We start from the raw sequence: 22,155 nt of genomic DNA, 5'->3' as shown, positions 1-22,155 counted from the left end.
TCTAATTATGCTTGTTCTGTTCTGATATAGTGCTAGATGTTTACACATTTTCTTTTCTTTTTTTTTCCCTTAAGGAATTTCAGTACAAGATTTGCCTGTAACAGGAAGAGGTCATTCGGGTAGAAGTCGAGGTCGGCCCAAAGGTTCAAACAGTGGATCCAAAAGTGCAACAAAAGGTCGGAGCCGGAAATCAACTGCAGGAAGTGCAGCTGCCATGGCGGGGGCTAAAGCAGGAGCAGCTGCGGCCTCAGCGGCAGCATATGCAGCATATGGGTACAACGTTTCTAAAGGTAGGCTCTGCTCTTGTGGAGTTGTCAGAGGAGACCCAGTCGTGTCTTCCTGAAGGAATCCCTAATATCATGTAAAATTTATATTTGATTCCAGAGAAATACACAGTTGGGTACAACTGCCTAGTCTTCCAATTTGGTTTTTATTACCAAATTTTTTTTAATGGGAAAGCACCCCCATTGTGGAATCACATTGCACTAATGATATTTTCTGTCACAGAGGTAGATGACGGATGAACAGACAACATTTTGTTTTGTGGTATTTTTTTTTAAATTGCGTTAAAATGAACGGGCTCAGAAGCCTCACACTTAACTATTCTGAAATCTGCTTGTTTTTTTCCCCCCTTCAACTGTTAGAAGCTATCTTTCTTTTCACTAAAAGTCATAGTTAATTATAATGCCCGCAGGTTTACTACTGTGCTCACTTAAATAGTTATGTTTCAGGACTAATCTGTTGAGGAAGTATTTATTGTTACTACTACTACTACTACTACTACTTTGTGGTGTGTTTTTTTTCCCCCGGCTAGGTATACCTTCAGGTAGTCCTCTCCAGACTCCACTTATCCGACCTGCTGGACTTTCAGATTTTGGATTATCAAGCGCCTCTTCCTCCTTGAGCAAAGGAAACAGTGTTTGTGGATCCTCTAAGAACTTAAGCTTAGCCAGCTCCTTGGCACCAGAAACCCCTATTCGAAAACAATATAAAGGAACCCATATTTCAGGTGGGCGGTAGTAATTTTGAATCCCTGGAACCTATATGTGTTCATATTGGCTTTCAAAGTAGCCCACGCCTACCAGCAAAAGGGTATATAGATGATGCCTTGTTTTCATCCCATGTGGGTGTGAAGATTACTGCACTACTTGTCAAGAGGTGTTTTATGTGCACTTTCATGCATAGTCCAGATTTACTACCCTTTGCAGAATTGTGAGGAAGAGGGTCTGACACACAGGGATGCTTGGGCTTAACTTTTCCATTGAGGATTTTTTTTCTTTTTGGGTAGCATCTTACAAATCATGCAGGGAAAGAATCCAACTTCCATAGGAGACTGGCTGCAAGATCTCCCCCTTCATTCCTACTCATACCAGCACCTTCTCTGCCCTCATCTTTCAGGTTTCATGGAATTCAGCTTGGTTTTAAAATAAAAGAGATCAGCATATAAACTTTGGAGGTGCTCTGTAGATTCAGAGGAACCTTCCGCACTGCGTCTTTTGGAAGAAGCTGTGGAAAAATAATTGGATGGTTCTAATGTGATGAATAGTGAGGTACCGTAAAGAATAGACTTCAGGTAACAGGAGAGTTTTGCACTGTGTCCTAAAAAGGCTCTTTTGTCAATATCATGCTTCTGGATTACTAGAATACTGTTTTATTAGTCAGCCCAACAGTAAAACAGGTTAGAGCTCTTTGTAATGGCATTGCCAGCTCTGTAATCGTAGATTGGAAAAAACTTTTTAAGGTCATAATATGCAGGAGTCAGATGCATCAACATCTTTTGAGCTCCCTCGCCCCCAAATTCGTTGATACGGGTTTAAAGGTTTTAAAATGGATTTGTGAATGACTTCAAACAGGAATAAACCTGGGAGAGAGAAAACATCACTATTTTTCCTCTCACTGTGCCACAGAAGAGCTTTTGGACGATGATTTAGGTACCACTGTTCACTGTAACTACACAAGATGAGCGATGCTGTTTTCTTCCCCTTCTGGTCCTAGTTAAAGGAAAAACGTCTTTCATTCCAATTCATCATATGTGTATGCGCATATAGCTGGTCTTATTTGTCAACAGTGTCCACATCCTTCGGTAGGGTTGGGTTGTTCCACTGTGGTGATCTGGCGCCGTATGAAAACTCTGTAAAACTAGCAAAGTTGTAAGAGATTAATGGTGCCATTTGTGCAACTCTGCTCTGGTACTCCATTCTGGATGCACATGAACCCTCTACTTTAGCATGATATGTCTATGGTCCTCATTGCACTGAGATGAAGGGAGGGGAGGCAGTTCTCTTGTCTTCATATTGACAGTAAGTGGTTGTTGTTGTTTTTTTCTGGGCATTTCACCTTTCAAGGGAGAACCAGGTTACGAGGTGAAGATCTTAGCTAAGTCAGCAAAGGATTTTTCAGTCTCACGCACCTTGCCTGGCATCCCTCAGTGTAGAGCAAGTGCTTCCTGTTGACTTTGCTTCTGATTTTGCACACCTGAAAATAGCAGAAATGAGTTCAGTTAGATTGATTTAAGAACAAAAATAAAATTGGAGGGATTAATTGGGTGGGGAGGGATATTTAAGTTAAATCATGAAGATTTTACCCGCCACCCTCAGATTCACATGTGTATATACAGTGTTTAGAGGGAATCAGAAAAATGCCAAGCCTTTTTTTCCCCCCTCTTTGAATGTGCTGTCTATTTTTATAACTGAACTTGTATATATGTATAAAAAGAGACACATCTTTCTTTTACTAACTGGAGAAAAGAATCTTAAATAAAATGGAGCAAGCTAATTTTATGTAAATTCTGCTTCTGTGGTTTATTGTCTCCGACGAGAAAATGATCCGGTAAATATAGCAATATTCTCTGTAAATGTTTTTCATTACACACACACACACGTGCGGAAGAATATTTTAGTCGAGTATAAGAGACCATAGACTATTTCTTACTGTTGGTGAAATGGAATGACCTGTGACTCCAGGCCCATTGGTGACTTTCTTCTCTGCTCATCTTAGGTACATGATATTCAGTATGGGGGTTCCCCAGTTTTAAAGCTTTAAGAGGTTTAGAGCGGTTAGAGGAGTACTAGAAATACTAGCATTCATTGTTAAATCTTTTAATGTGATTGTGTACGTTCTTTTTGCATAAGTGCTCTTGTAAAATCCAATTTAAAGTATCTCTGAAAAAATAGCTCTCAGCTCTACTTAAACATATCCAGCAAAGAGGAGTCCCCCCCTTTTAAATTGCTTTTGAACTTAATAATTTCTAATTAATATTCAACAATGACAACCCTTCAGATATCGCCTTGAAGAGCGCTATCCTTTTCCCAAAGCTAACCATTTGTCTTATTATTGCATTGCTTTAAAACACAGAATAAATTTTAAAAGAATATCAGAAACTCCCAAAGAAAATACAATCAGTGAATTAATAATACATATTAGAAAAACAGAGAATGGCTTTACAAAATAATTTTGGTCAATCTCTTCAATATATCAACATATGTATGACCCACGTGGCCTTTGCCCCAATCTTGACAGAGTTCCACTGAGGAGTGAAGAAATAATTTTTATTTGTAATAATCGTGGCTGAAGAATTAGACTGCTGCTTTTAAGTCCAGTGAATAAAGAAATCCATATTTAACAAAAATGTGCTCCAGATGTTTCCACTATACCCTGCCTTTTCTACATCCAGTGCCAGTTGGAGATTATTTTTTTTTTGAAACATATGACCATAATATCATTTAGTGGTTTAATATTACCCAATGTTTGACGCATTTTATAAAGCCAGATTGCACAAAACAAACGTTGACGATGATGATGTCTGTAATCTACAAACCCAAGGCAGTTCTCAGAATTTTTGAACCACTATTTAACAAAACAGGCAATAGCTTGTACATTCAGCAGCATCTTTATCAGATTTCAACATTGCTGTTATACATAAGCTCATTTTTAAAAAGTTGGATACACTATTAAGAAAGTATCATTAGAAACATCAAATAAAGGGCCAAAAAAGTGAAACTTATATCACTGAATAGGATGCCAATCAGCACCATGATTTTTCCCTCTCATAGTTTTAAGGCCCCAACCCTCCTATTGTTTTGTAAGGGCCTAAAGACGTGGCTGTGCCAATCCCTCATGTGTTTTTGTTTTTAATGTTTGTTTTTAACTTTTTATGTTTTAGATTTTATGTAACTAAGCCTCCCAGAGTTACTCTATGGTAAGATGGGTGGCCAATAAATTTTATAAATAAGTAAAATAACTAATAATAGAAGTTTCTTTAAATAATGGTGGAGCAAAATAGTTCACATATAATATTTAGATCATGCTAAATTCCTCTCTCAATGGCCTTGCATCATTGTATATTAAAAAATAAAAATATTGATTTATTAGATCACAGTTTTATATAAATTTTATTAAAAGTAAAAAAGGATAGTAAAAACCGGCATAAAGGAAAATGCAACAAGAAAAGAAAAAAAATACAAGTTTCCAGTTTCTTTTGGAAATTGGAAATAAAAGTCTGATTACCAGATTATCTCTTTATAGTTACAAAAAAATAGCTTCTTTTGTCTATTATCTAATGTTTTAAAGCAGGGGTCTTCAAACTTGGCCCTTTTATGACTTGTGGACTTCAACTCCCAGAATTCCTCAGCCAGGCATGCTGGCTGAGGAATTCTGGGAGTTGAAGTCCACAAGTCATAAAAGGGCCAAGTTTGAAGACCCCTGTTTTAAAGTCATCAAAGCCACAAATCAAAAGTTCATATTTTTCTATTTCGTACTAAAATCTGCACAGGTAGTCCTCGACTTAACAACCACAATTGGAACTCGAATGCCTGTCGCTAAGCATTGAGGTTGTAAACGTGACTTCACATGGCCACATTGTTTAGCAACAACACTCCCCATCTTTGTTAACTAAATTCCACCAATCATTAGCCAGGGATCCACCTGAATTCATACCATTCTGGGTTTGGTCCCATCCCCAAATCTCAGTAAGATCAGGGAGTGCTCTTCTTCAACTCTATCTATTCTCCCTATCTTTACACACACACACACATCACTGCCATTTGAACTGCCCTGCAACTTGTGGGGCAGTAAGCAGCCCAGAACTGCACAATGTTGGGCCTGCTTCCGATACTGCAGCTAAATGGCTGCAAGAAGCCCCCGAGCAAAACCTCAGTGCCCCCCTGAAGCCCCAGCAGCATTTTATTAAACAGTACAAATCAGATGTTTATACTTCTCCAAAGACTGAATTTGGGGGAGAAGGGTTACCATTTTTTTCTGACCCATGATAATGAGCAAATTACCAACTAATGTACTGTTTTGCACATGTCTTCAGAGAGTAAATAAGCAGAACATTGATCAGTTACTACAAAGATTTCTTCTAATTAAGTGTTTTGCAGGCATCCCGGACCACAACATCCTAAAATTAATAGCAAAGGCTTTCCTATTATTTGAGGATTCTGGACTCACCATTTAGTTTATTGACATCTTTTTCAGAGAGCTGAGCAATGTTTTATTTCCCTCTTAATTTCGCTTTCAATCCGAGTCTTGGATTTTGTTTTGGCTTTTGCACCCAGGATGAACCTGGAAAAGACAGCCTAAAAGTACTAGTACTATAATGAAAAATATAGCTGAGATAAATTTGTTATCACCTTAGGTTCCTCAGTTCATTTTAATATATGTTATGATCTATTGTAATATATCTAGAGCAGGGGTAGGCAACCTTGGCTCTTTTGTGACTCATGGACTTCAACTCCAAGAATTCCTGAGCCAGCTGGCTCAGGAATTCTGGGAGTTGAAGTCCATGAGTCATAAAAGAGCCAAGGTTGCCTACCCCTGACCTAGAGAAAGGAATACCAGCACAAAATTATTGGACAATGGAAGCCTTAACCCATTGCCGCATCCCTTCAAACTAAAGGAATCTTCACATCAAGGTATTAGACCAGACATGTCAAACACAAGGCCCGGGGGCCAGATCCGGCCCGCGAAGTGGTTTCATGCGGCCCGCGAAGCCATCCTGGAAACAGTGAGGGAACGGCCCCCACTGCCTTGGCCCTGGCCCAGAGACCCTCCTCCTGCCAGAGACCTTCAGATCTGTCCCACTCCTGCCCAGGCCCCCATAGGCACCCTTGATGCGAACGATGTAGAGCTGGCCATGCCCACCCAGCAGGCCATACGCACTCTAGCCATGCCCACCCAGTAGGCCACGCCCACCCAGGCCACACACCCCCTGCCCTCCCTGAGGACAACTGCAATGCTGATGCAGCCCTCAATGAAATTGAGTTTGACACCCCTGTATTAGACTTTTTACTCTTCCTTCAGCCATTTCAAACGTTTAGGTTATTGTCTTTCCTTGTAAACTGTTCAGTTGTTTAAAGTTTACTATTTCTGCACCAGGCAATCAAGATTTAAACATGAGTTTTGTTCGTAAATCTCTGAATCTTAACTTGGCAACTGTTTTGGTATATAGTAGCCTTCAGGTCTCTCTTACCTACTAATATAACCTACTTTGAGTGAACTTTCCCCTCTTTGACTGTCTGCCTAATGATTTCATTAAATATTTCTGCTTGTGTTCTATTTCTAGGACTAGGCAACGGTCAGACTGGGTAGCTAATTTTTTGGATGTCTGAAATCCGCAGAGGGTCTGGCTAGTGATATAATGACAGCAGGACAAGCGCAAATAATTTGGGTGTCTTGGGGGATCACAAGTGGAATTTAAGTCAACAATGTATTTGAAGGTTTGTCAAACTGAAGATGGGGCAGAATTGTATAGACTTGTTACAGGCGATAGAACAAGAAACAAGCAGTTGAGCTTAGTCAACTTTGATAAGCAGAAACAATTCCTAATAGTAAAATTCTTGAGGTTTCAGTGCTCTATTGTTTGGTGTCCAATAGCATGTCAGGTTTCACTTCTAGCAAAATTTAGATGCTTGTTTTTCATTTCCTCCAACTGTAGAAACATCTGATGCCTTTCATGGCTTCTGTGTGTATAATCCAAAATTTGTACTTGTGGGAATTTAGCTTCTTAAATTTATATTCCTATCATTGTAAGATTATGTGATATATGAGCATGTAGAATTTACCATTATTTTAATCTTGAATAATCCAAGTTAGCTAATGGAAATTGGTATAGCTAGGAAAAGATTCTTAATAATTATTTGAAATAGCTACAAATCTTTTAGCTCTATTGTAGACTTTTTAAGTAGATGCCTCATTACTTTTTTGGTTTGAACGTAACTGGTAGTACCTGCAGCAAGCAAAATTTCAGGAATTAAGCACCCACCTTTAATTTACTGGGTTTTTAAATTATTTTCTGAGTTTGCGGTTGCCTTCCCCAAATTATTGTCTTTCAGATGTATTTGATTATAACTTAAATAATCTGATTGTTTATGTGCAGTAAGAATAAAACTTTCAGGGAAACTACTTTCAGGGAAACTAACAATAATTATAGGGCAAAATCCCAAGCAAAATTATCAAACTTGCAATCCAACATCTCTATTTTATTCTCAGCCAGTGTGCTAAAAAATGGATAAATAGAGCATATACCTTGGTTAGTATCACAAAAGATGCTGCGTAGCCTCAGGCAGAGTTCTCTGGATACAATATACTGCTGAAAACTGGCTTACAGCTATAATGAACTTAATTCCCCAAGCAGATCTAAGTTTGGTATGTTGAGCGTCACATCCATGTGCCTGCCCAAAGAAAATGCAGGTGTGGGCTTGAGAAGAATATATGATGACCATTATAGCAATTGGATGCTGTAGACACTCGTCATTTTGCGATCCTATACCTGGTTATCTTTTGCACAATTACATCTGCAGTGTCAGTTGCGATCATACTGGTGAGAGTATATTTGATTATATTCCATCTTGAATATCACACTCTACTTGTTTTGTGGGATAATACTGAAAGCTGCAGTTGATGCAAATTACAAAAGATTGCCTGCTAACTATGCAAGATTTAAGGGGTAATATTACAGTATTTATTGTATTAATTTATTGTAATGTACAACATTAATACCTGTCTTGAAAAAACTTCACTAATTTTCAAGCACAGTGTTATAGAGCCCTAATTTGCCTGGGACTTAACTATTTTAAGGTACTTCCATTGGGAACATTATTAAGTCCCTTTGAAGATTGCCGATCTGCACAGGTCTACTTTTCTGACACTTCAGCGTTATTCCTAAGTTATTCAGTTCTTTGGAACTATATTTTGTCCTAACTTTAGCATTTAGAAGATTTATAAAGATGCATCTTTTTTACCAGGCTTTTAATTATTAAATTATTTTACTGCCCATTAATATTGGCTTTTTAAAAAAAATATGCTGGGGGTTATTAGCTGCCTAATATTTTAATCATTAAGGTTAAAACTGAATTAAAGATTTAATTGTTAGCCAGGATAAATAGGCAAAAGTAAATTACAATACTCTTGAGAATTAAGTTCTAAACTAATGGGAATTATTTTTAAACTTATATATCTAGGATTGCACTGTTAAAACATTCAAAGGAAACATTAATATGTTGGTCTTCTTTTAGAAAAGTTGAGTGATGTATGGCTCACAGCCTAGTCATAAGCATGCTTATTTGAAACTTGCTGTTTCCAAATAACCACATAAAATTTAGGCTGTAGTCCTACACTTAATAGGAAGTAAGCTCTATTTAAAAACAAATGCTTCTGATTATGTACAGGATACTACTTTCATTCCAGAAACAACAAATTTTGACTATTGCAAAACAGTAAAAGCCACTAGGTCTGATGTCCAGTGTGTGTGTGTGTGTATACATACATACATACATACATACATACATACATATATATATACATATATATATATATATATATATATATATATATATATATATATATATATATATATATATATATATATATATATATATATATATATATATAAATCTTAGTTTGATATAATAAATAGAAAAAAATAAAATTCCATTATAGTTGCCTTGTTCTATAAAGTTTTTGTTGAAGATGGAAGCAGTGATAGGATTTGTGTTCCTTACTGATTAGTTTCAGATATTTACTGCTGGCTAAAACATGAGTGAAATGCCATCTTTGTATTTCCTTACTTATTTAGTATAAATCAGATGCTGATATCACATGCACCTCTTTTTATGGATATTATCACACTTCTGCCTAAGAGATCTTCTCCTGATGTCCAATTACCATGTAAATTGGCAGTTGTCACTTTGGTGACTCTTGGAATTCCTTTGAATTATTACTTTAAAAGGAACCATTGAGTGTCAATGCTGTGAGTGTTAAGACCTCTGTGTTTGTAATTGCTTTAAAATGATACAAAACCTCTCATGTGACTGCAATTATTCCCTCATACCTCGATGACTAGCGTGGATTAATACATTAAATGGAATGCCTGGAGATGCACACCTTCCATTTCTCACGCAGGTACTTGTGACATCCAGGCAAGGCTTCTAACATAAACAGCTCAGTGAATTGTCACAGAAAACTGTGAAAATATTCTAAGGGCAAGGCAACCATTTTGCTGTCCAGGGATCACGTGTAACGTGTTTTCAAGATGCAAAAATCAAAGCAGGCAAGGTTGTTAATATAATAATAATAATAATAATAATAATAATAATAATAATAATAATAATAAATAATAATAATAATAATAATAATAATAATAATAATAATAATAATAATAATAATAATAATAATAATAATAATAATAATAAACAAAGTTGGAAGGGACCTTGGAAGTCATCTAGTCCAGGGGTAGGCAACCTTGGCTCTTTTATGACTTATGGACTTCAACTCCCAGAATTCCTAAGCCAGCATGGCGGCTGGCTCAGGAATTCTGGGAGTTGAAGTCCATGAGTCATTAAAGAACCAAGGTTGCCTACTCCTGATCTAGTCCAACCCCCTGCTCTTGCAGGAAACCCTATACTATTTCAGACAAATAGCTGCCCAGTCTCTTCTTAAAAACTTCCATTCACAGCTTCTGGAGGCAGGTTGTTCCATTGGTTAATTATTCTAACTGCCAGAAGGTTTCTCTTTAGTTCTAGGTTGCTTCTCGATTAGTTTCCATCCGCTGCTGCTTGTCCTGCCTTCAGGCGCTTGACTCCTTCTTCTTTGTGGCAATCCCTGAGATATTAGAACACTGCTATCATGTCCACCCTTGTCCTTCTCTTCATTAAACTAGACATACCCAATTTCAGCAGCCGTTCCTTATATGTTTTAGCTTCCAGTCCTCTAATCATCTTTGTTGCTCTTCTCTGTACTCTTTCCAGAGTCTCAACATCGTTTTTACATCGTGGTGACCAAAACTGGATGCAGTATTCCAAGTGTGGCCTTACCAAGGCATTGTAAAGTGGTATTAACACTTCATGTGATCTTGATTCTTTCCCTCTGTTAATGCAGCCTAGCACTGTGTTGGCTTTTTTTTGGCAACTGCAGCACACTGATGATGATTGTTTGGGGGTTGGTGACTATGGATATTTGTTCTTTCATTATTTAGCCAATGTTAAAATGTGAAGTTCACCATCTATACCAGGGGTGTCAAACTCGCAACGTTACGTGACGTGTTGCGACATATCGCGACTTTTTTTCCATTGCCGGCAATGGGGTGGGCACGGTTTTGGCATGATGCATCTGGCCCGCAGGCCGGCAGTTTGACACCACTGATCTACACTGATTCTCTGCTGGTTTTTTAGCAATCATATCATCAAAATTTGATAATACACACAGAAACTGCCGAAAAAGCATTTGGGCCTGACCATTGCCCACCCTGAGGAAGTCCCAGTTCCTCTTAATCAACTGGCCCACCTCACTCCACCCTTAGCAGTCTTCCCCCATATTCTTGCTTTTGAGATGGTGGAGATTACATCTCTACACAAAAGGGCTAGATTGATAATTCTGGAAAATATAATTTTGATAGACCTAGAGGGTGCAATTTAGGAAAGCTAAATTGCAGATAAGGATTGTTAGGGCTCTTATACATTGCTTAGACTGTAAGGATCATAATGATAATTTATGATTTGGGCTGTTTTCATGGATTCTTGGAGAACCTTTCAAAACAGGTTAGAATAGCTTTTTTCCTCGGAATCTTTGTTTTTTTAATGGTGGTATCAGATTTCACATCAAGGCACTGCACATACTTAAAATCTTATTTAGAAATTGGATTACTCAGGAAAAGAGTTTTAAACCAAACAAGACCATAATCCTTTCTAGCCTGGAAACTACTGATTGCCTCCTTGGCAGATTCAGCCTTTGCAAATTGCCATTGACAAACTTGTGCTTTTGCTCATCCCAAGTGCACAAAGTATAAACATTGTGTAGGGGTTTTCAAGCTATTGTTTTATTTCATTCCTTTCGCTTGGATTGCTGCTCTCTAATTTTAGAAATAGTGTTATAGCTATACTTGTTTTTCCTGACTCAGTATATTCTGTGAACTTGTAATACCTTTTCTAGTTTGCACTAGTAGCAGCAACAGCTTTGTCCTTAAACTGTTTGCCAGCAGTAGGTCAGACTCCCAGCAACCCATGCAATGTGTAATTATATATATTCAGTCTATAAATAATGTATTGACTTCTCGAGCCAGCTTTAAGTCTAGGTTGCTTTTGGTGTTGACAAGTTTTAGGTACAGTATTCAGTGTAACTATAGTTAGTCAATCAGTATCTAGTCTAAATGTTTCATTTATTTTATCCTCTTAGTTATGTTGTTACTGTTGCTTTCTGCTTCCTTTTGAAACCTTGTTTGCATTGCATCTTACTGAGATTGCAAAGCTGAATCATTTTTATCTGAGAATGGCTCTGGGTTTTGTGTTGGCAGGACAAACTTCAAACCATGGGCAATTCTGCCAAGCATATATCAGTGATCAGAAATACCAGTGAATGCAGGAAATGGTGTCCCTTTGGGGAATAAGCATTAACATCTATATGAAGCCGCTGGGCGAGCTCATTCGTGGTTTCGGGGTGGGGTATCATCAGCATGCTGATGATACCCAACTTTTTCTTTCCACCCCGAACCAACCCAGTGATGCCCTGGGTTTGTTCTGGGTTTGAATGGGGAGAAACAGACTTCGTCTCAATCCTGCCAAGACTGAGTGGCTGTGCATACCGGCATCTCGGGTTAACCAGTTTGTTCCATCGTTAATGATGGGAGGTGAGGTGTTACCCCCTGTTGATAGGGCTCGCAACTTGGGCGTCCTGGATTCATGGCTCAGTTTTGAAGATCATATAGGAGCCGTGGCCAGGGGGGGCTTTTGCCCAGGTTCGCCTGGTGCGCCAGTTGCAGCCCTATCTGGACCGAGATGCCCTACGCACAGTCACCCATGCGCTCATGACCTCCCGGCTAGACTACTGCAATGCTCTCTACATGGGGCTGCTTTTGAGGACCACTCGGAGGCTTCAGCTGGTGCAGAAAGCAGCCGCGTGAGTTGTGATGGGAGTTTCCCGATACTCCCATGTAATGCCTCTTCTCCGCGAGCTGCATTGGCTTCCAGTTGCCCTCTGGGTGAGATTCAAGGTGCTGGTGATGACCTATAAAGCCCTAAATGGCTTGGGTCCGGATTATTTGAGGGAACACCTGCTGCCGGCATCAACTCCCTCCCCATCGTCCTGTGCGCTCCCTCAGGGAGGGCCTTCTTAGGGTACCGCCGGTGAAGGACTGCCGGTGGGTGACTCCCAGAGAGAGGGCCTTCTCTGTGGGTGCGCCTGCCCTTTGGAACCAACTTCCTATGGAACTTAGGACTGCCCCCAAACTCTGTTCGTTCCGCCGGGACCTTAAAACTTGGCTCTTTGAGCTGTCTGGCCTAGACTGAGGGCTTTTTAATTGGGTTTTAAAGTTTTAATTTTTGGGCTTAAATTTAATTACTTGTTTTAAATTTATTTTAACTTTTGTATTGTATAGTTTTAATTGCCCTGTAAACCGCCCTGAGTCCTATGGGAATAGGGCGGTATAGAAGTCAAAATAATAAATAAATAAATAAACCTAACCCAGGGGTAGGCAAGCTTGGCTCTTTCACGACTTGTGGACTTCAATACCCAAAATTCCTGAAACAGCCATGCTGACTCAGGAATTCTGGGAGTTGAAGTCCATGAGTCATAAAAGAGCCAAGGTTGCCTACCCCTGACCTAACCAGTGTGTGAAGGCCAAACTAAAGACACGGCAATAAGTCCTTATGATTAATCCACATATAAAACAAGAACTGGGATGGAGAGCAATTTTATGAAATCCTATCGACTGCATGTGACTTTCTTTGTTCTCCATTGTGCTTTTCTCCTTGATTGAATTTCAGTCTTGGAAGTCACTTAAATCAGACAAAATTTCTTGTGCAGAAAAGTATAGGGAAGAAAAGCAAATGGGGATGAGGGTTGGAAATGTCAGCTCAAATTGCAGACTCCTTCATTATAAAAGTCAAAAGAACCATCCTAACCTTGCTGGTGATAGTAGCAGATATGGGTTTAAACAAAACCTGGGGATCTCTAAATAACCCCCATGGGATGATACTGTAGTAAGATCAAAGTTTTCTCTCATGCAGACAGTAGGATTCCAGACTGGAGCCACATGCAGGCATCAGAATTTCCTTTAAGTAGCTTATATTTGGACTCAATTTGTGTGTGTGTGTGTGTGCATACACACACATCTAAAAAACTTACAAATATATATGCTATGGAAGAATACAAGGTAAAGTAGGTATCTGATGTATTTCCCTGGAGAGGGCATTCCAGACCAGATTGGGGGCGTCATTGAAAAGGACCATTTCCTTGCTGCTGTGGAAGGTTGCTATTTTTCATCCCTAGAGTCAAGCTTGGGAAAAATATAATACCCTTCTAGGCCTAGGCTCCATTGACATCTGAATGTTTGGATCCTCCTCATCCTCCTTACTTACTCCATGACCTCTTCTACCAAGTTGTAGTAAGGTCCTGCATAATTATCCACATTGCTTGATTTTTAAAATGAGAGATTCCTCAAAGCAAAATGGTAAATGCCGTCCCTGTCAGGTCTACATTTTCTGCCTTGTTCTATTAAGTTATCTTCATCACATGACACCAGGTCATCACAAGACATCAGGCCTCCCCTACTTTGAAGTATTATGTTATTCTCAACTCTTAATACCTCAGAGCAGAGTAGAAGAAGCCTTTCATTTGTTTCCTCTGAGGAAACAGTGGAGGAACATCTCTTCCTCTGTCCCATTTCAATTATTCTCCCCTTCTATGAAGTAAGAAAGGTGTTTCCCTGCAACTTAAGCCAATCAGCCAGTCTACATGACCTATTTGGTGGTACAATCTTTGCAGCTCCTGCCTTCTCCTTTTGGGCTATTCCGGCCCTATTTGTTTTCCATGGGTTTATTTCACATTCCTGTCTAGTAAAACCACCATTTATAATAGACTAACTGATAGAAGAGGTGCCCAGTAAATTGAATTGAATAAGTCATTGTAGCAATTTAGTATCATTTGCATTATGACATCATCATTAAGGTGATCCAGTTGATACACAGTAATTTGCATTATTTGCTTAACGTTATGATTTAAATGGGATAAATTACGGGGGAATTTGGACTGTCCCATGAAAGACTGTTGCACTAAGGTCTGATAAATCTGGCTTTCACTGCTTTTTAATTTAGGCCTTGCAACAGAGAATGTGAGGCAGAATTCACAGGCTGGCCTATGGAAGACATTATCGAGACATAATCCATCCCTGATTTTTGGATGTATCCTGTATTGGCTAATGACTGAAAAAGAACCACAAAGCCAGAAGAATAAAACAATCACTTTGTAACACAGGAAAATACCACTTGGCAGCCACCAGGAATCGCATCACAGAAATAGGATAGGGATTAACAATAGGGGTAACCATGGTGACTGAGCACATCCACCATGTCTCTGGTTGTCCTCTTCTTTTTCTCCCTCCCTTTCCCCACAGTAGAGGATTCTTGCACAATGTGTCGAAAGACATGCCAATAGAGAAATGAAAAATATATATGCTATAAATGTACGGGTTTAAAAATATAACTCTTATTCATGATCAGAAAATTAAAAGTTCATTGGGAGAAAATGTATGATTTATACTATATTGGATATTGTTCGATCCAGACCGTCAAGCTTCTACAGCTCTTCCAGGTTTCAGAAATGAACCTTCAATTAAGCCAGCCCTTTGTGTCCTCCCAGATTCCGCTTTCCTGTTCTCAATTTTTTTTAATGCAACAATACGAGATTTCACAGAAGATGTTGTTTTCCAGCCTGATAAAAGGCCAGTCTCGTTACTATAAGGAAGAGGCCCTCTGTAAAATGAGAAGGTGCTGAAAAGGCACACAGAAGGTTGATTAGTCTTAGGACATAAATAAAGTGGTTGGTAAGTCTGTGGCAAAACCACATCTATTCTGACTAACTGTGTGTTATTAGCTATTAGACAAGTAGAGGTCTTGCATCAATCATCCAAGTGCTAATACATGAAGTCTATGTTTCGGTGACCTAGAAAAATATCTATCCTTGATCCTCGGTAAAAGCACTCCCTGCCTGACCGAAACTGCCTTTGATATGATCTCAACTTTAATTACATCATATTTGAAAAGGCTGTTGGAGAGAATTTAGGAATGTAAATGCAAACACTAAAACAATCAACAAGAAATTATTTTCTGGGAGTGCAGTGAAATAATACAAAAAGCCTCTAGGAATAATAAATCTTCAAACTGGGATCAAAGTGAAATTGGGAAAACAATCCTAGAAGTACGTGTTATTAATTTCTGAGTTGCTTAAACCACCGTTCTATAGAATCAACTTTATTCAGCTTAGAAAAATTGAATGGAAGTTAATTTTTAATTATTATAAAATACTGTGTAGAATCAATTTAGCCATAGTAATCTAATGGCTAAAGTGCTAATTTAGGAAAAGACAGCCCCAAGTTCATCTCCACCTTCAACCACAAAAACTAATTGGGTGACTTAAAACCACTCATTATTACTCCGCACATCCTATATCACAAGGTTTTTGTGGGGATCATTTGGAAAAGGAAACATTATCTATGTCTCCTTAGTATAAAAACATGGAACATAAGTATGGAATGAATTTTGAAGCTGAACATTGTTATGGAACAATGTTTAAATAAGTTATCACAGATCTCACACCCTTATTAATACTTTCTTATTTAATTATGCCTGAATCGTAAGCCTCGCTAGGAGGATAATCAATCATAAACAGCTGCTTTTTTACGTAAACAAGACATAAAATACCCCAAATTAATGAGACTAAGTATATCCTGTTAATGAAACTTAACTGTTGGTTAGAAAATTTCAGTAAGCTAGAGACAATAAAAAATCAAGTGCAACATCTCTATGTGATCCAAACCTTCGTATATTTATTAGGAATTTATCTAGTGATGCTCAACCAGAGTAGAAAGTTGAAAATTATCGGCTTCTCAGATGAACTAATGGAACATTGCAAGTGTGGTTTGTTGATAATGGTACTCCGAGGGGAGTATGATAATGTATTTCACACTCCAGTATTTCTGTATTTAAAAAATTACTCAAAAATCAAAGTTCTCATTCTTCATTTCCAACATTTTAACTTACCATCTAATGGCACAAGTTATCCTAAAAACTGCCTTTACAGAATATTTCACTACATTTGCATTCTTATAAAAAAAAAAAACAAGACCCTAACCCTATCCTTGTAAATTGTCTGCTTTTTTTTCTTTCAACCATCAACAGACTCAACAGCTTAGATTTGCATTATTTATTTCCTGCTTCTAGCTGCCAGCTTCCAGGCAACGACTTTATATTTATCATCACTGGGATCTATATAAACCACATGACTTGTCATATGCTTCTATGGTGAAATTTGAAAAGGTGTCATTATTGATTCTGAATGATTTCTGTGTTCTTTTTTTTATTGAAAAGTTTTACAATACATTCTTTTAACAAAACAAAACCCCTCCCAACCCCCTCCCCTCTCCCCAACCCTCCCCAACACCTCCCTCCCTTCCCCCTCCCCCCTCCCCGACTTCCCAGAGCTAAATACAGGGTATAAAAATACAAACAATCATAATCTACCTTATGCAAACAACAATAAACTATTAAATCTATCGCACTTTAACTCTTATAAAATAACTACAAGCAATATAAATATCACATCAATACTTATTCAAATGCTAGATGAAACTTTTTAGTCCCATATTTATTCTGGATATAATCAATCCATTTTTTCCACTCCACAATATATCTCTGTTGCGAATGGTCTTTCAAGTACGCTGAGATCTTTGCCATTTCCGCCAGGTTGGAAACTTTTAAAGTCCATTCTTCTATAGTTGGCAGTTCTTCCTTCTTCCAATATTGCTCTACTAAAAGTCTTGCTGCCGTAATTAAATTCAACATCAACTTAGTGTCCACAACAGTAGTATCAGTAATAATGCCCAATAAAAACAATTGCGGACAAAACTTTATCCTTTTCTTAAATATCTTTTGCATGTTCCACCAGATTTTAATCCAAAAAGCTTTAACCTGTGTTCTTGAAAATAAATATTGATTGGGAAAATATTGTCAATTGGAAAAAAATATTTCTGGTGCTGGAAAAAGTCGTTTTATATACATGTAAGACTACGTCCATATTTTTTTTTGCAGTTTTCCACTAATGTTTGTTGCAGCTACCAAGAAAGTTAAAACAGTTAATGTCTTCTCCCATTTGTTCTCCTTTCCCATTCACCAGGTCCTTCTCTGCCTGTTCAGATACCTGGTCACCGTACTTTTTTTATTTATTTCATTCAATCATGTCTGATTCTCAAAGACTGCCTGGACAAGTCCTTTCAGATTTCTTGGCAAGGTTTTCAGAAGTGGTTTGCCATTGTCTGCTTCCTCGGGCTGAGAGAAAGTGATTGACCTAGCTGGCTTTGCGCCTAAGGCAGGACTACAACTCTCGGTTCCCTGGTTTTTGAAAAGAAGTAGAGAAACACTCTTTATACAGAATTATAACATCCATTAAAAGATAACTCTGTTCTCTTCCTCTGTCGTGGTTTATTCAACTTTTCATTTTCCTGACAAAGTGCACTCCTCGGCTTCTATTCCATATCATTAAGCACTTCTGGGAGAAAAACAAGGAGAGGCAAATTACAGTGATGTCAAGAATTCAGGAAAACTGTACTAGGCATTACTGCAGGATTGGGAGGCTTTGTGCCTTCCATTTCTCGCTAACTCACAATTCCAAGTATCTTATTCTACTGACTACTCCAGTTGGAGTAGCTAGAAGATGAGCTTACTCAAGTTCTTCTGCCTTTCTTACAGAGAGGGAAGGGAGGGTTCAAGGAAAAGGGCTGATTTCTGCAGCAATTTTGTGTTCTTTAAGGTATAGTTTTAGTCTTGAATGTGTTGTTTTTAATGCTCAGAAATTAATTCTGGAAGATTAAAACTTACCTTAAGAGGACAAGAACGTATTTAGTTTGTTCTAATGTGATTTAATTAAATATGGGCCGTAATTAACAGCATACTTCCTAAAAAGTAAACTTGATTTAATTAGGACATTGAATAGACATGCTGTAAGATTGCACTGTTACTTTTAGCGGCTCGGTAAAATCTCTTAACACCATACTGGCTCTGCCTGATGCTCAGTTCAAAATATTGATGTTAAAAAGATCTGCTTCTCCCAACAGTACTAATATATTTCTATTGAGGGGGTCCCACCCCATCTTCAGTAACAGCTGTCTTGATCAATAGCACTTGTGAAATCTGTTCATTGTTTATTTCCTGTGTTGCTTTGCAAGCATAATATTGATCAACAAATAGATGAATTCACTGCATTTATGGAAAGTACTGAATCCCTTTAAACAAGAACAGATAGCTAATACCAAGGGGAGAAATGTCTTGTTCTTGGTGTCCCCAGGAGAGGGTGAAAGTCTCAGATGCTCAGTAAACATCTCCCTGTCACCGAGTTTGTCTGCCCTTTATTTTAGTTCTCCAAAGTTCAAGGTACTGGCAGTACATTTTTGGAACTGCAAAGCATAAACATACAGCCCAGCCATTCACTTGGCAGAATGGATGAGCAACTGGAGAGATGACAAGGGAGTGTAAGAAATTTCCCCCCTCCCAACCTCAATTCCAAACTTGGGGAACTTTGTGTGTGTGTGCACAGGAAAATGCCCCTGTCTTGCTGCAGCAAATGCAAATATTTGGCCATGCTTTCTCTTGCAACCTAATGCACTGGTGCAGGCCTCCGGATTCTTTACAGTAAAAGAATTCATGGTAGCAATTGAAGGAAGATATCTATTCTGGGTTTAGAGGCTACAGCATTTAATTCATCTTCTGTTTTGATATTACATTCTTTTTTAGGGTATTATACAGAAGCGAAATATAAAAAGAGACCATCTATTTTATGCATTTGTCACTCATCTAAAATTGTATCTGCTGCTTTCCTCGGACAGAGAGAAAGAGAGATCCTCCTTAAGGCCAAGGTTATCTTTTAGTATAGTTTATATAATTATACTAAGTATAATTGCTGTTTAACACAAACATTCATTTATTTTAATATGTATCAACCATTTTGAAGAAGAATGCATGGTGATGACACTTCTACACCAACTCTGTGCAATCTGACTGTTAGTTGTCAGGGAAATCAAGGTGACAGTGGAAGTGAGTCATACTGCATGAAAGTTTGGTTTTTCAGTGTCAGATCATTGCTGGTAAAAAAAAATCTGTTGTGCAGGGTTTATTCCTGGATGAAAGTGCTGACTTGGTATGCATTACAGAGATCTGACTGAGAGGGGAATATGTAGATATGTTTTGTTCACAGCAAGCGAGGACTGGCGGGTGGGAAAAATGGCATGGCTGTAGTCTTTAGGAATGCCATTTCCCTAATCAAACGTTTGAAATAATAATGTACTGATTTTAAATATTACTGTGGCTGGGACAATATAAAGATTCGCTTAGTGTACAATTCACTCATTACACAATTGTCTGTCTTCCTGAGCTAGTCAGAATGGTGATAGGTAGATTACTCAGTCTTGTCCTTCTGGACTTAAAAGCCCATTCTGAGCTTGGCCAATCAAGTGTGGCTTAAGATTTCACATTTCTCATGAGAATCATGGACTTGCACTGACTGGTATTTTGTCCCACACACAGCAAGGTGCATACACTGAATTAGGTATCCTGTTTGGCTAGAGCAGGGGTAGGCAACCTTGGCTCTTTTATGACTCGTGGACTTCAACTCCCAGAATTCCTGAGCCAGCATGCTGGCTCAGGAATTCTGGGAGTTGAAGTCCACGAGTCATAAAAGAGCCAAGGTTGCCTACCCCTGGGCTAGAGCTAGTGTTCTGAAAGAGGGGAGCTCTCTATGGTATCATAAACATTACTCTCTAGGTAGTCATGGACTGGCATCTGATATAAACCTCTGGAGGACTAGATGGCAAGTTAATTGGTCGAACCCATGTGCTTGATGGGTTTGAAGGGTTTTCTACTGCATTTGAAGAATTTCCTGGTTCATTTATTCATGATGCTATGGAAGCCCTTGCCTTAGTGAATGATCTATGCTGGAAACCAGATAGAGAAAATGTAACCCTGTTAGTTACATTTAGTTAGTTAACCTCATGGGGGCTTTCAGTCCTATGAACCGTGGTGGCCTTTTATCAGCCATAGTATTCTTCTGGTGATCTAGCAGGGATGACCTTAAGTTCACTATTTTACATCCCTTTCAGTTGGGATGTATCCAGAAGGTGATGCTGGAGAACTACTGTTTAACATCTAGGTTGTTCACCTATGGTGTCCCACAAGAATCTACCTTATCCTCAATAGTGTTTACCTGAACCTGCTGGGGGAGGTCATTCAGAAATCTGAGATGGAATTCCTTCATGATGTTCCATACCCTCTAACCCCAAGGAAGCAATTAGTACTTATAAACGTTGCTAAGTAGTGAGCTGGATTATGAAAAACAAGCTGAAATTAAACCCAAAACAGTCAAGTTATGTTGTTGTTGTTTTTCAATCATTAAGTTGCTTCCAAATCTTAGTGATCCATTGGGATACTATTTCATTAGCTTATCTGTCATAACCTCTTCCTTGAGTTATTAAAAGCTCATACTTGTGCCATTTATCTAATACCTTAGGCATGTTGTCTTCTGTCAATCTTTTTCAAAATTGTCCTTGTTTTTCCAGGCATCACAGTCTACTCTAATGACTCTGAATTATGTGTACAAAATATTTAAGCTTTAGAGCAGACATGTCAAACACAAGGCCCAGGGGCCAGATCCGGCCCACGAAGTGGTTTCATGTGGCCCGCAAAGCCATCCTGGAAACAGTGAGGGAATGGGCCCCCACTGCCTTGGCCCTGGCCCAGAGACCCTCCTCCTGCCACAGACCCTCAGATCTGTCCCACTCCTGCCCAGGCCCCCATAGGCACCCTTGATGTGAATGATGTAGAGCTGGCCACGCCCGCCCAGTAGGCCATACGCACTCTAGCCACGCCCACCCAGTAGGCCACACCCACCCTGGCCATACCCACCCGGCCCCCTGAGGGCAGCCGCAATGCTGATGCGGCCCTCAATGAAATTGAGTTTGACACCCGTGCTTTAGAGTCTTTATTAGTGCTTCCAATGAGCACTTTTTCAGTTTTATTTCATCTAATATTGAATTATTTGTTCTTCTTTTGATCCAAGTTATTGTCAGAAATTTTCTTCAGCAACATGATTCAAAGATATCATTTTTTCTTCATTCAGTCTTTCTAGTATTCCAGCATTCAAAACAATATATGTTATTGTTGGGAAAACTATGTCATTGACAGTTCATAACTTTGTTGTGAGTGGGATCTCTCTGTATTTTAATAGCTTGTTTGCATCTCTCATAGTCTTTCTCCCAAGTAGCAGACAGCTCTTCATTTGATATCTATTACCACAGTGTAAATTTTGGAACCTAGAAAGACAAAGTCTGTCTTTCAACTTCAAACTATTTCAATTTCTTTAACTGTTTGCATTGGGTTGGCATTGCCTGTTGACATAATCTTACTTTTAGTCACAGACCATTTTTTTACACTGTCTCACCTTCTTTAAGAGGTTCCTTAGACATTGCGAATGTCAAAACTTTTCATAAAGTACAAATTAAGACAATTACAGATAAAAAAGAAGAATATCCAGACAATGTTCCTTCAATTTATGAGAAACTCTTGAATATGACACTCAATGGGCCCTTTGGAACATATGTGTAGCATGCCTAGAGTGCTACCAAGG

General features: G+C 38.6%; 1 protein-coding gene across 5 annotated transcripts in view; it reads left to right on the top strand.

Annotated features, from left to right (window-relative positions):
* The window catches only part of INO80 (INO80 complex ATPase subunit), a 95,873-nt gene that overhangs the window by 66,239 nt on the left and 7,479 nt on the right, over nt 1–22,155 (top strand). For 3 of the 5 annotated variants that reach the window (XM_083365788.1, XM_083365789.1, XM_083365792.1), the window contains 3 exons: nt 75–290; nt 815–1,009; nt 17,659–17,985. In XM_083365788.1, the coding sequence (XP_083221914.1) occupies nt 75–290; nt 815–1,009; nt 17,659–17,828 (581 nt within the window). In that variant the 3' untranslated portion in view covers nt 17,829–17,985. Of the gene's footprint in view, nt 1–74; nt 291–814; nt 2,787–17,658; nt 17,986–22,155 lie in introns of those variants that run through there. The other 2 variants (XM_083365790.1, XM_083365791.1) reach the window with 2 other exon arrangements.

The sequence above is a fragment of the Vipera ursinii genome (genome assembly GCF_947247035.1).
Source record: "Vipera ursinii genome assembly, chromosome: 1".
In the NCBI taxonomy this organism is placed as follows: Eukaryota; Metazoa; Chordata; class Lepidosauria; order Squamata; family Viperidae; genus Vipera; species Vipera ursinii.
This window is presented reverse-complemented; position numbering and strand designations above follow the sequence as displayed.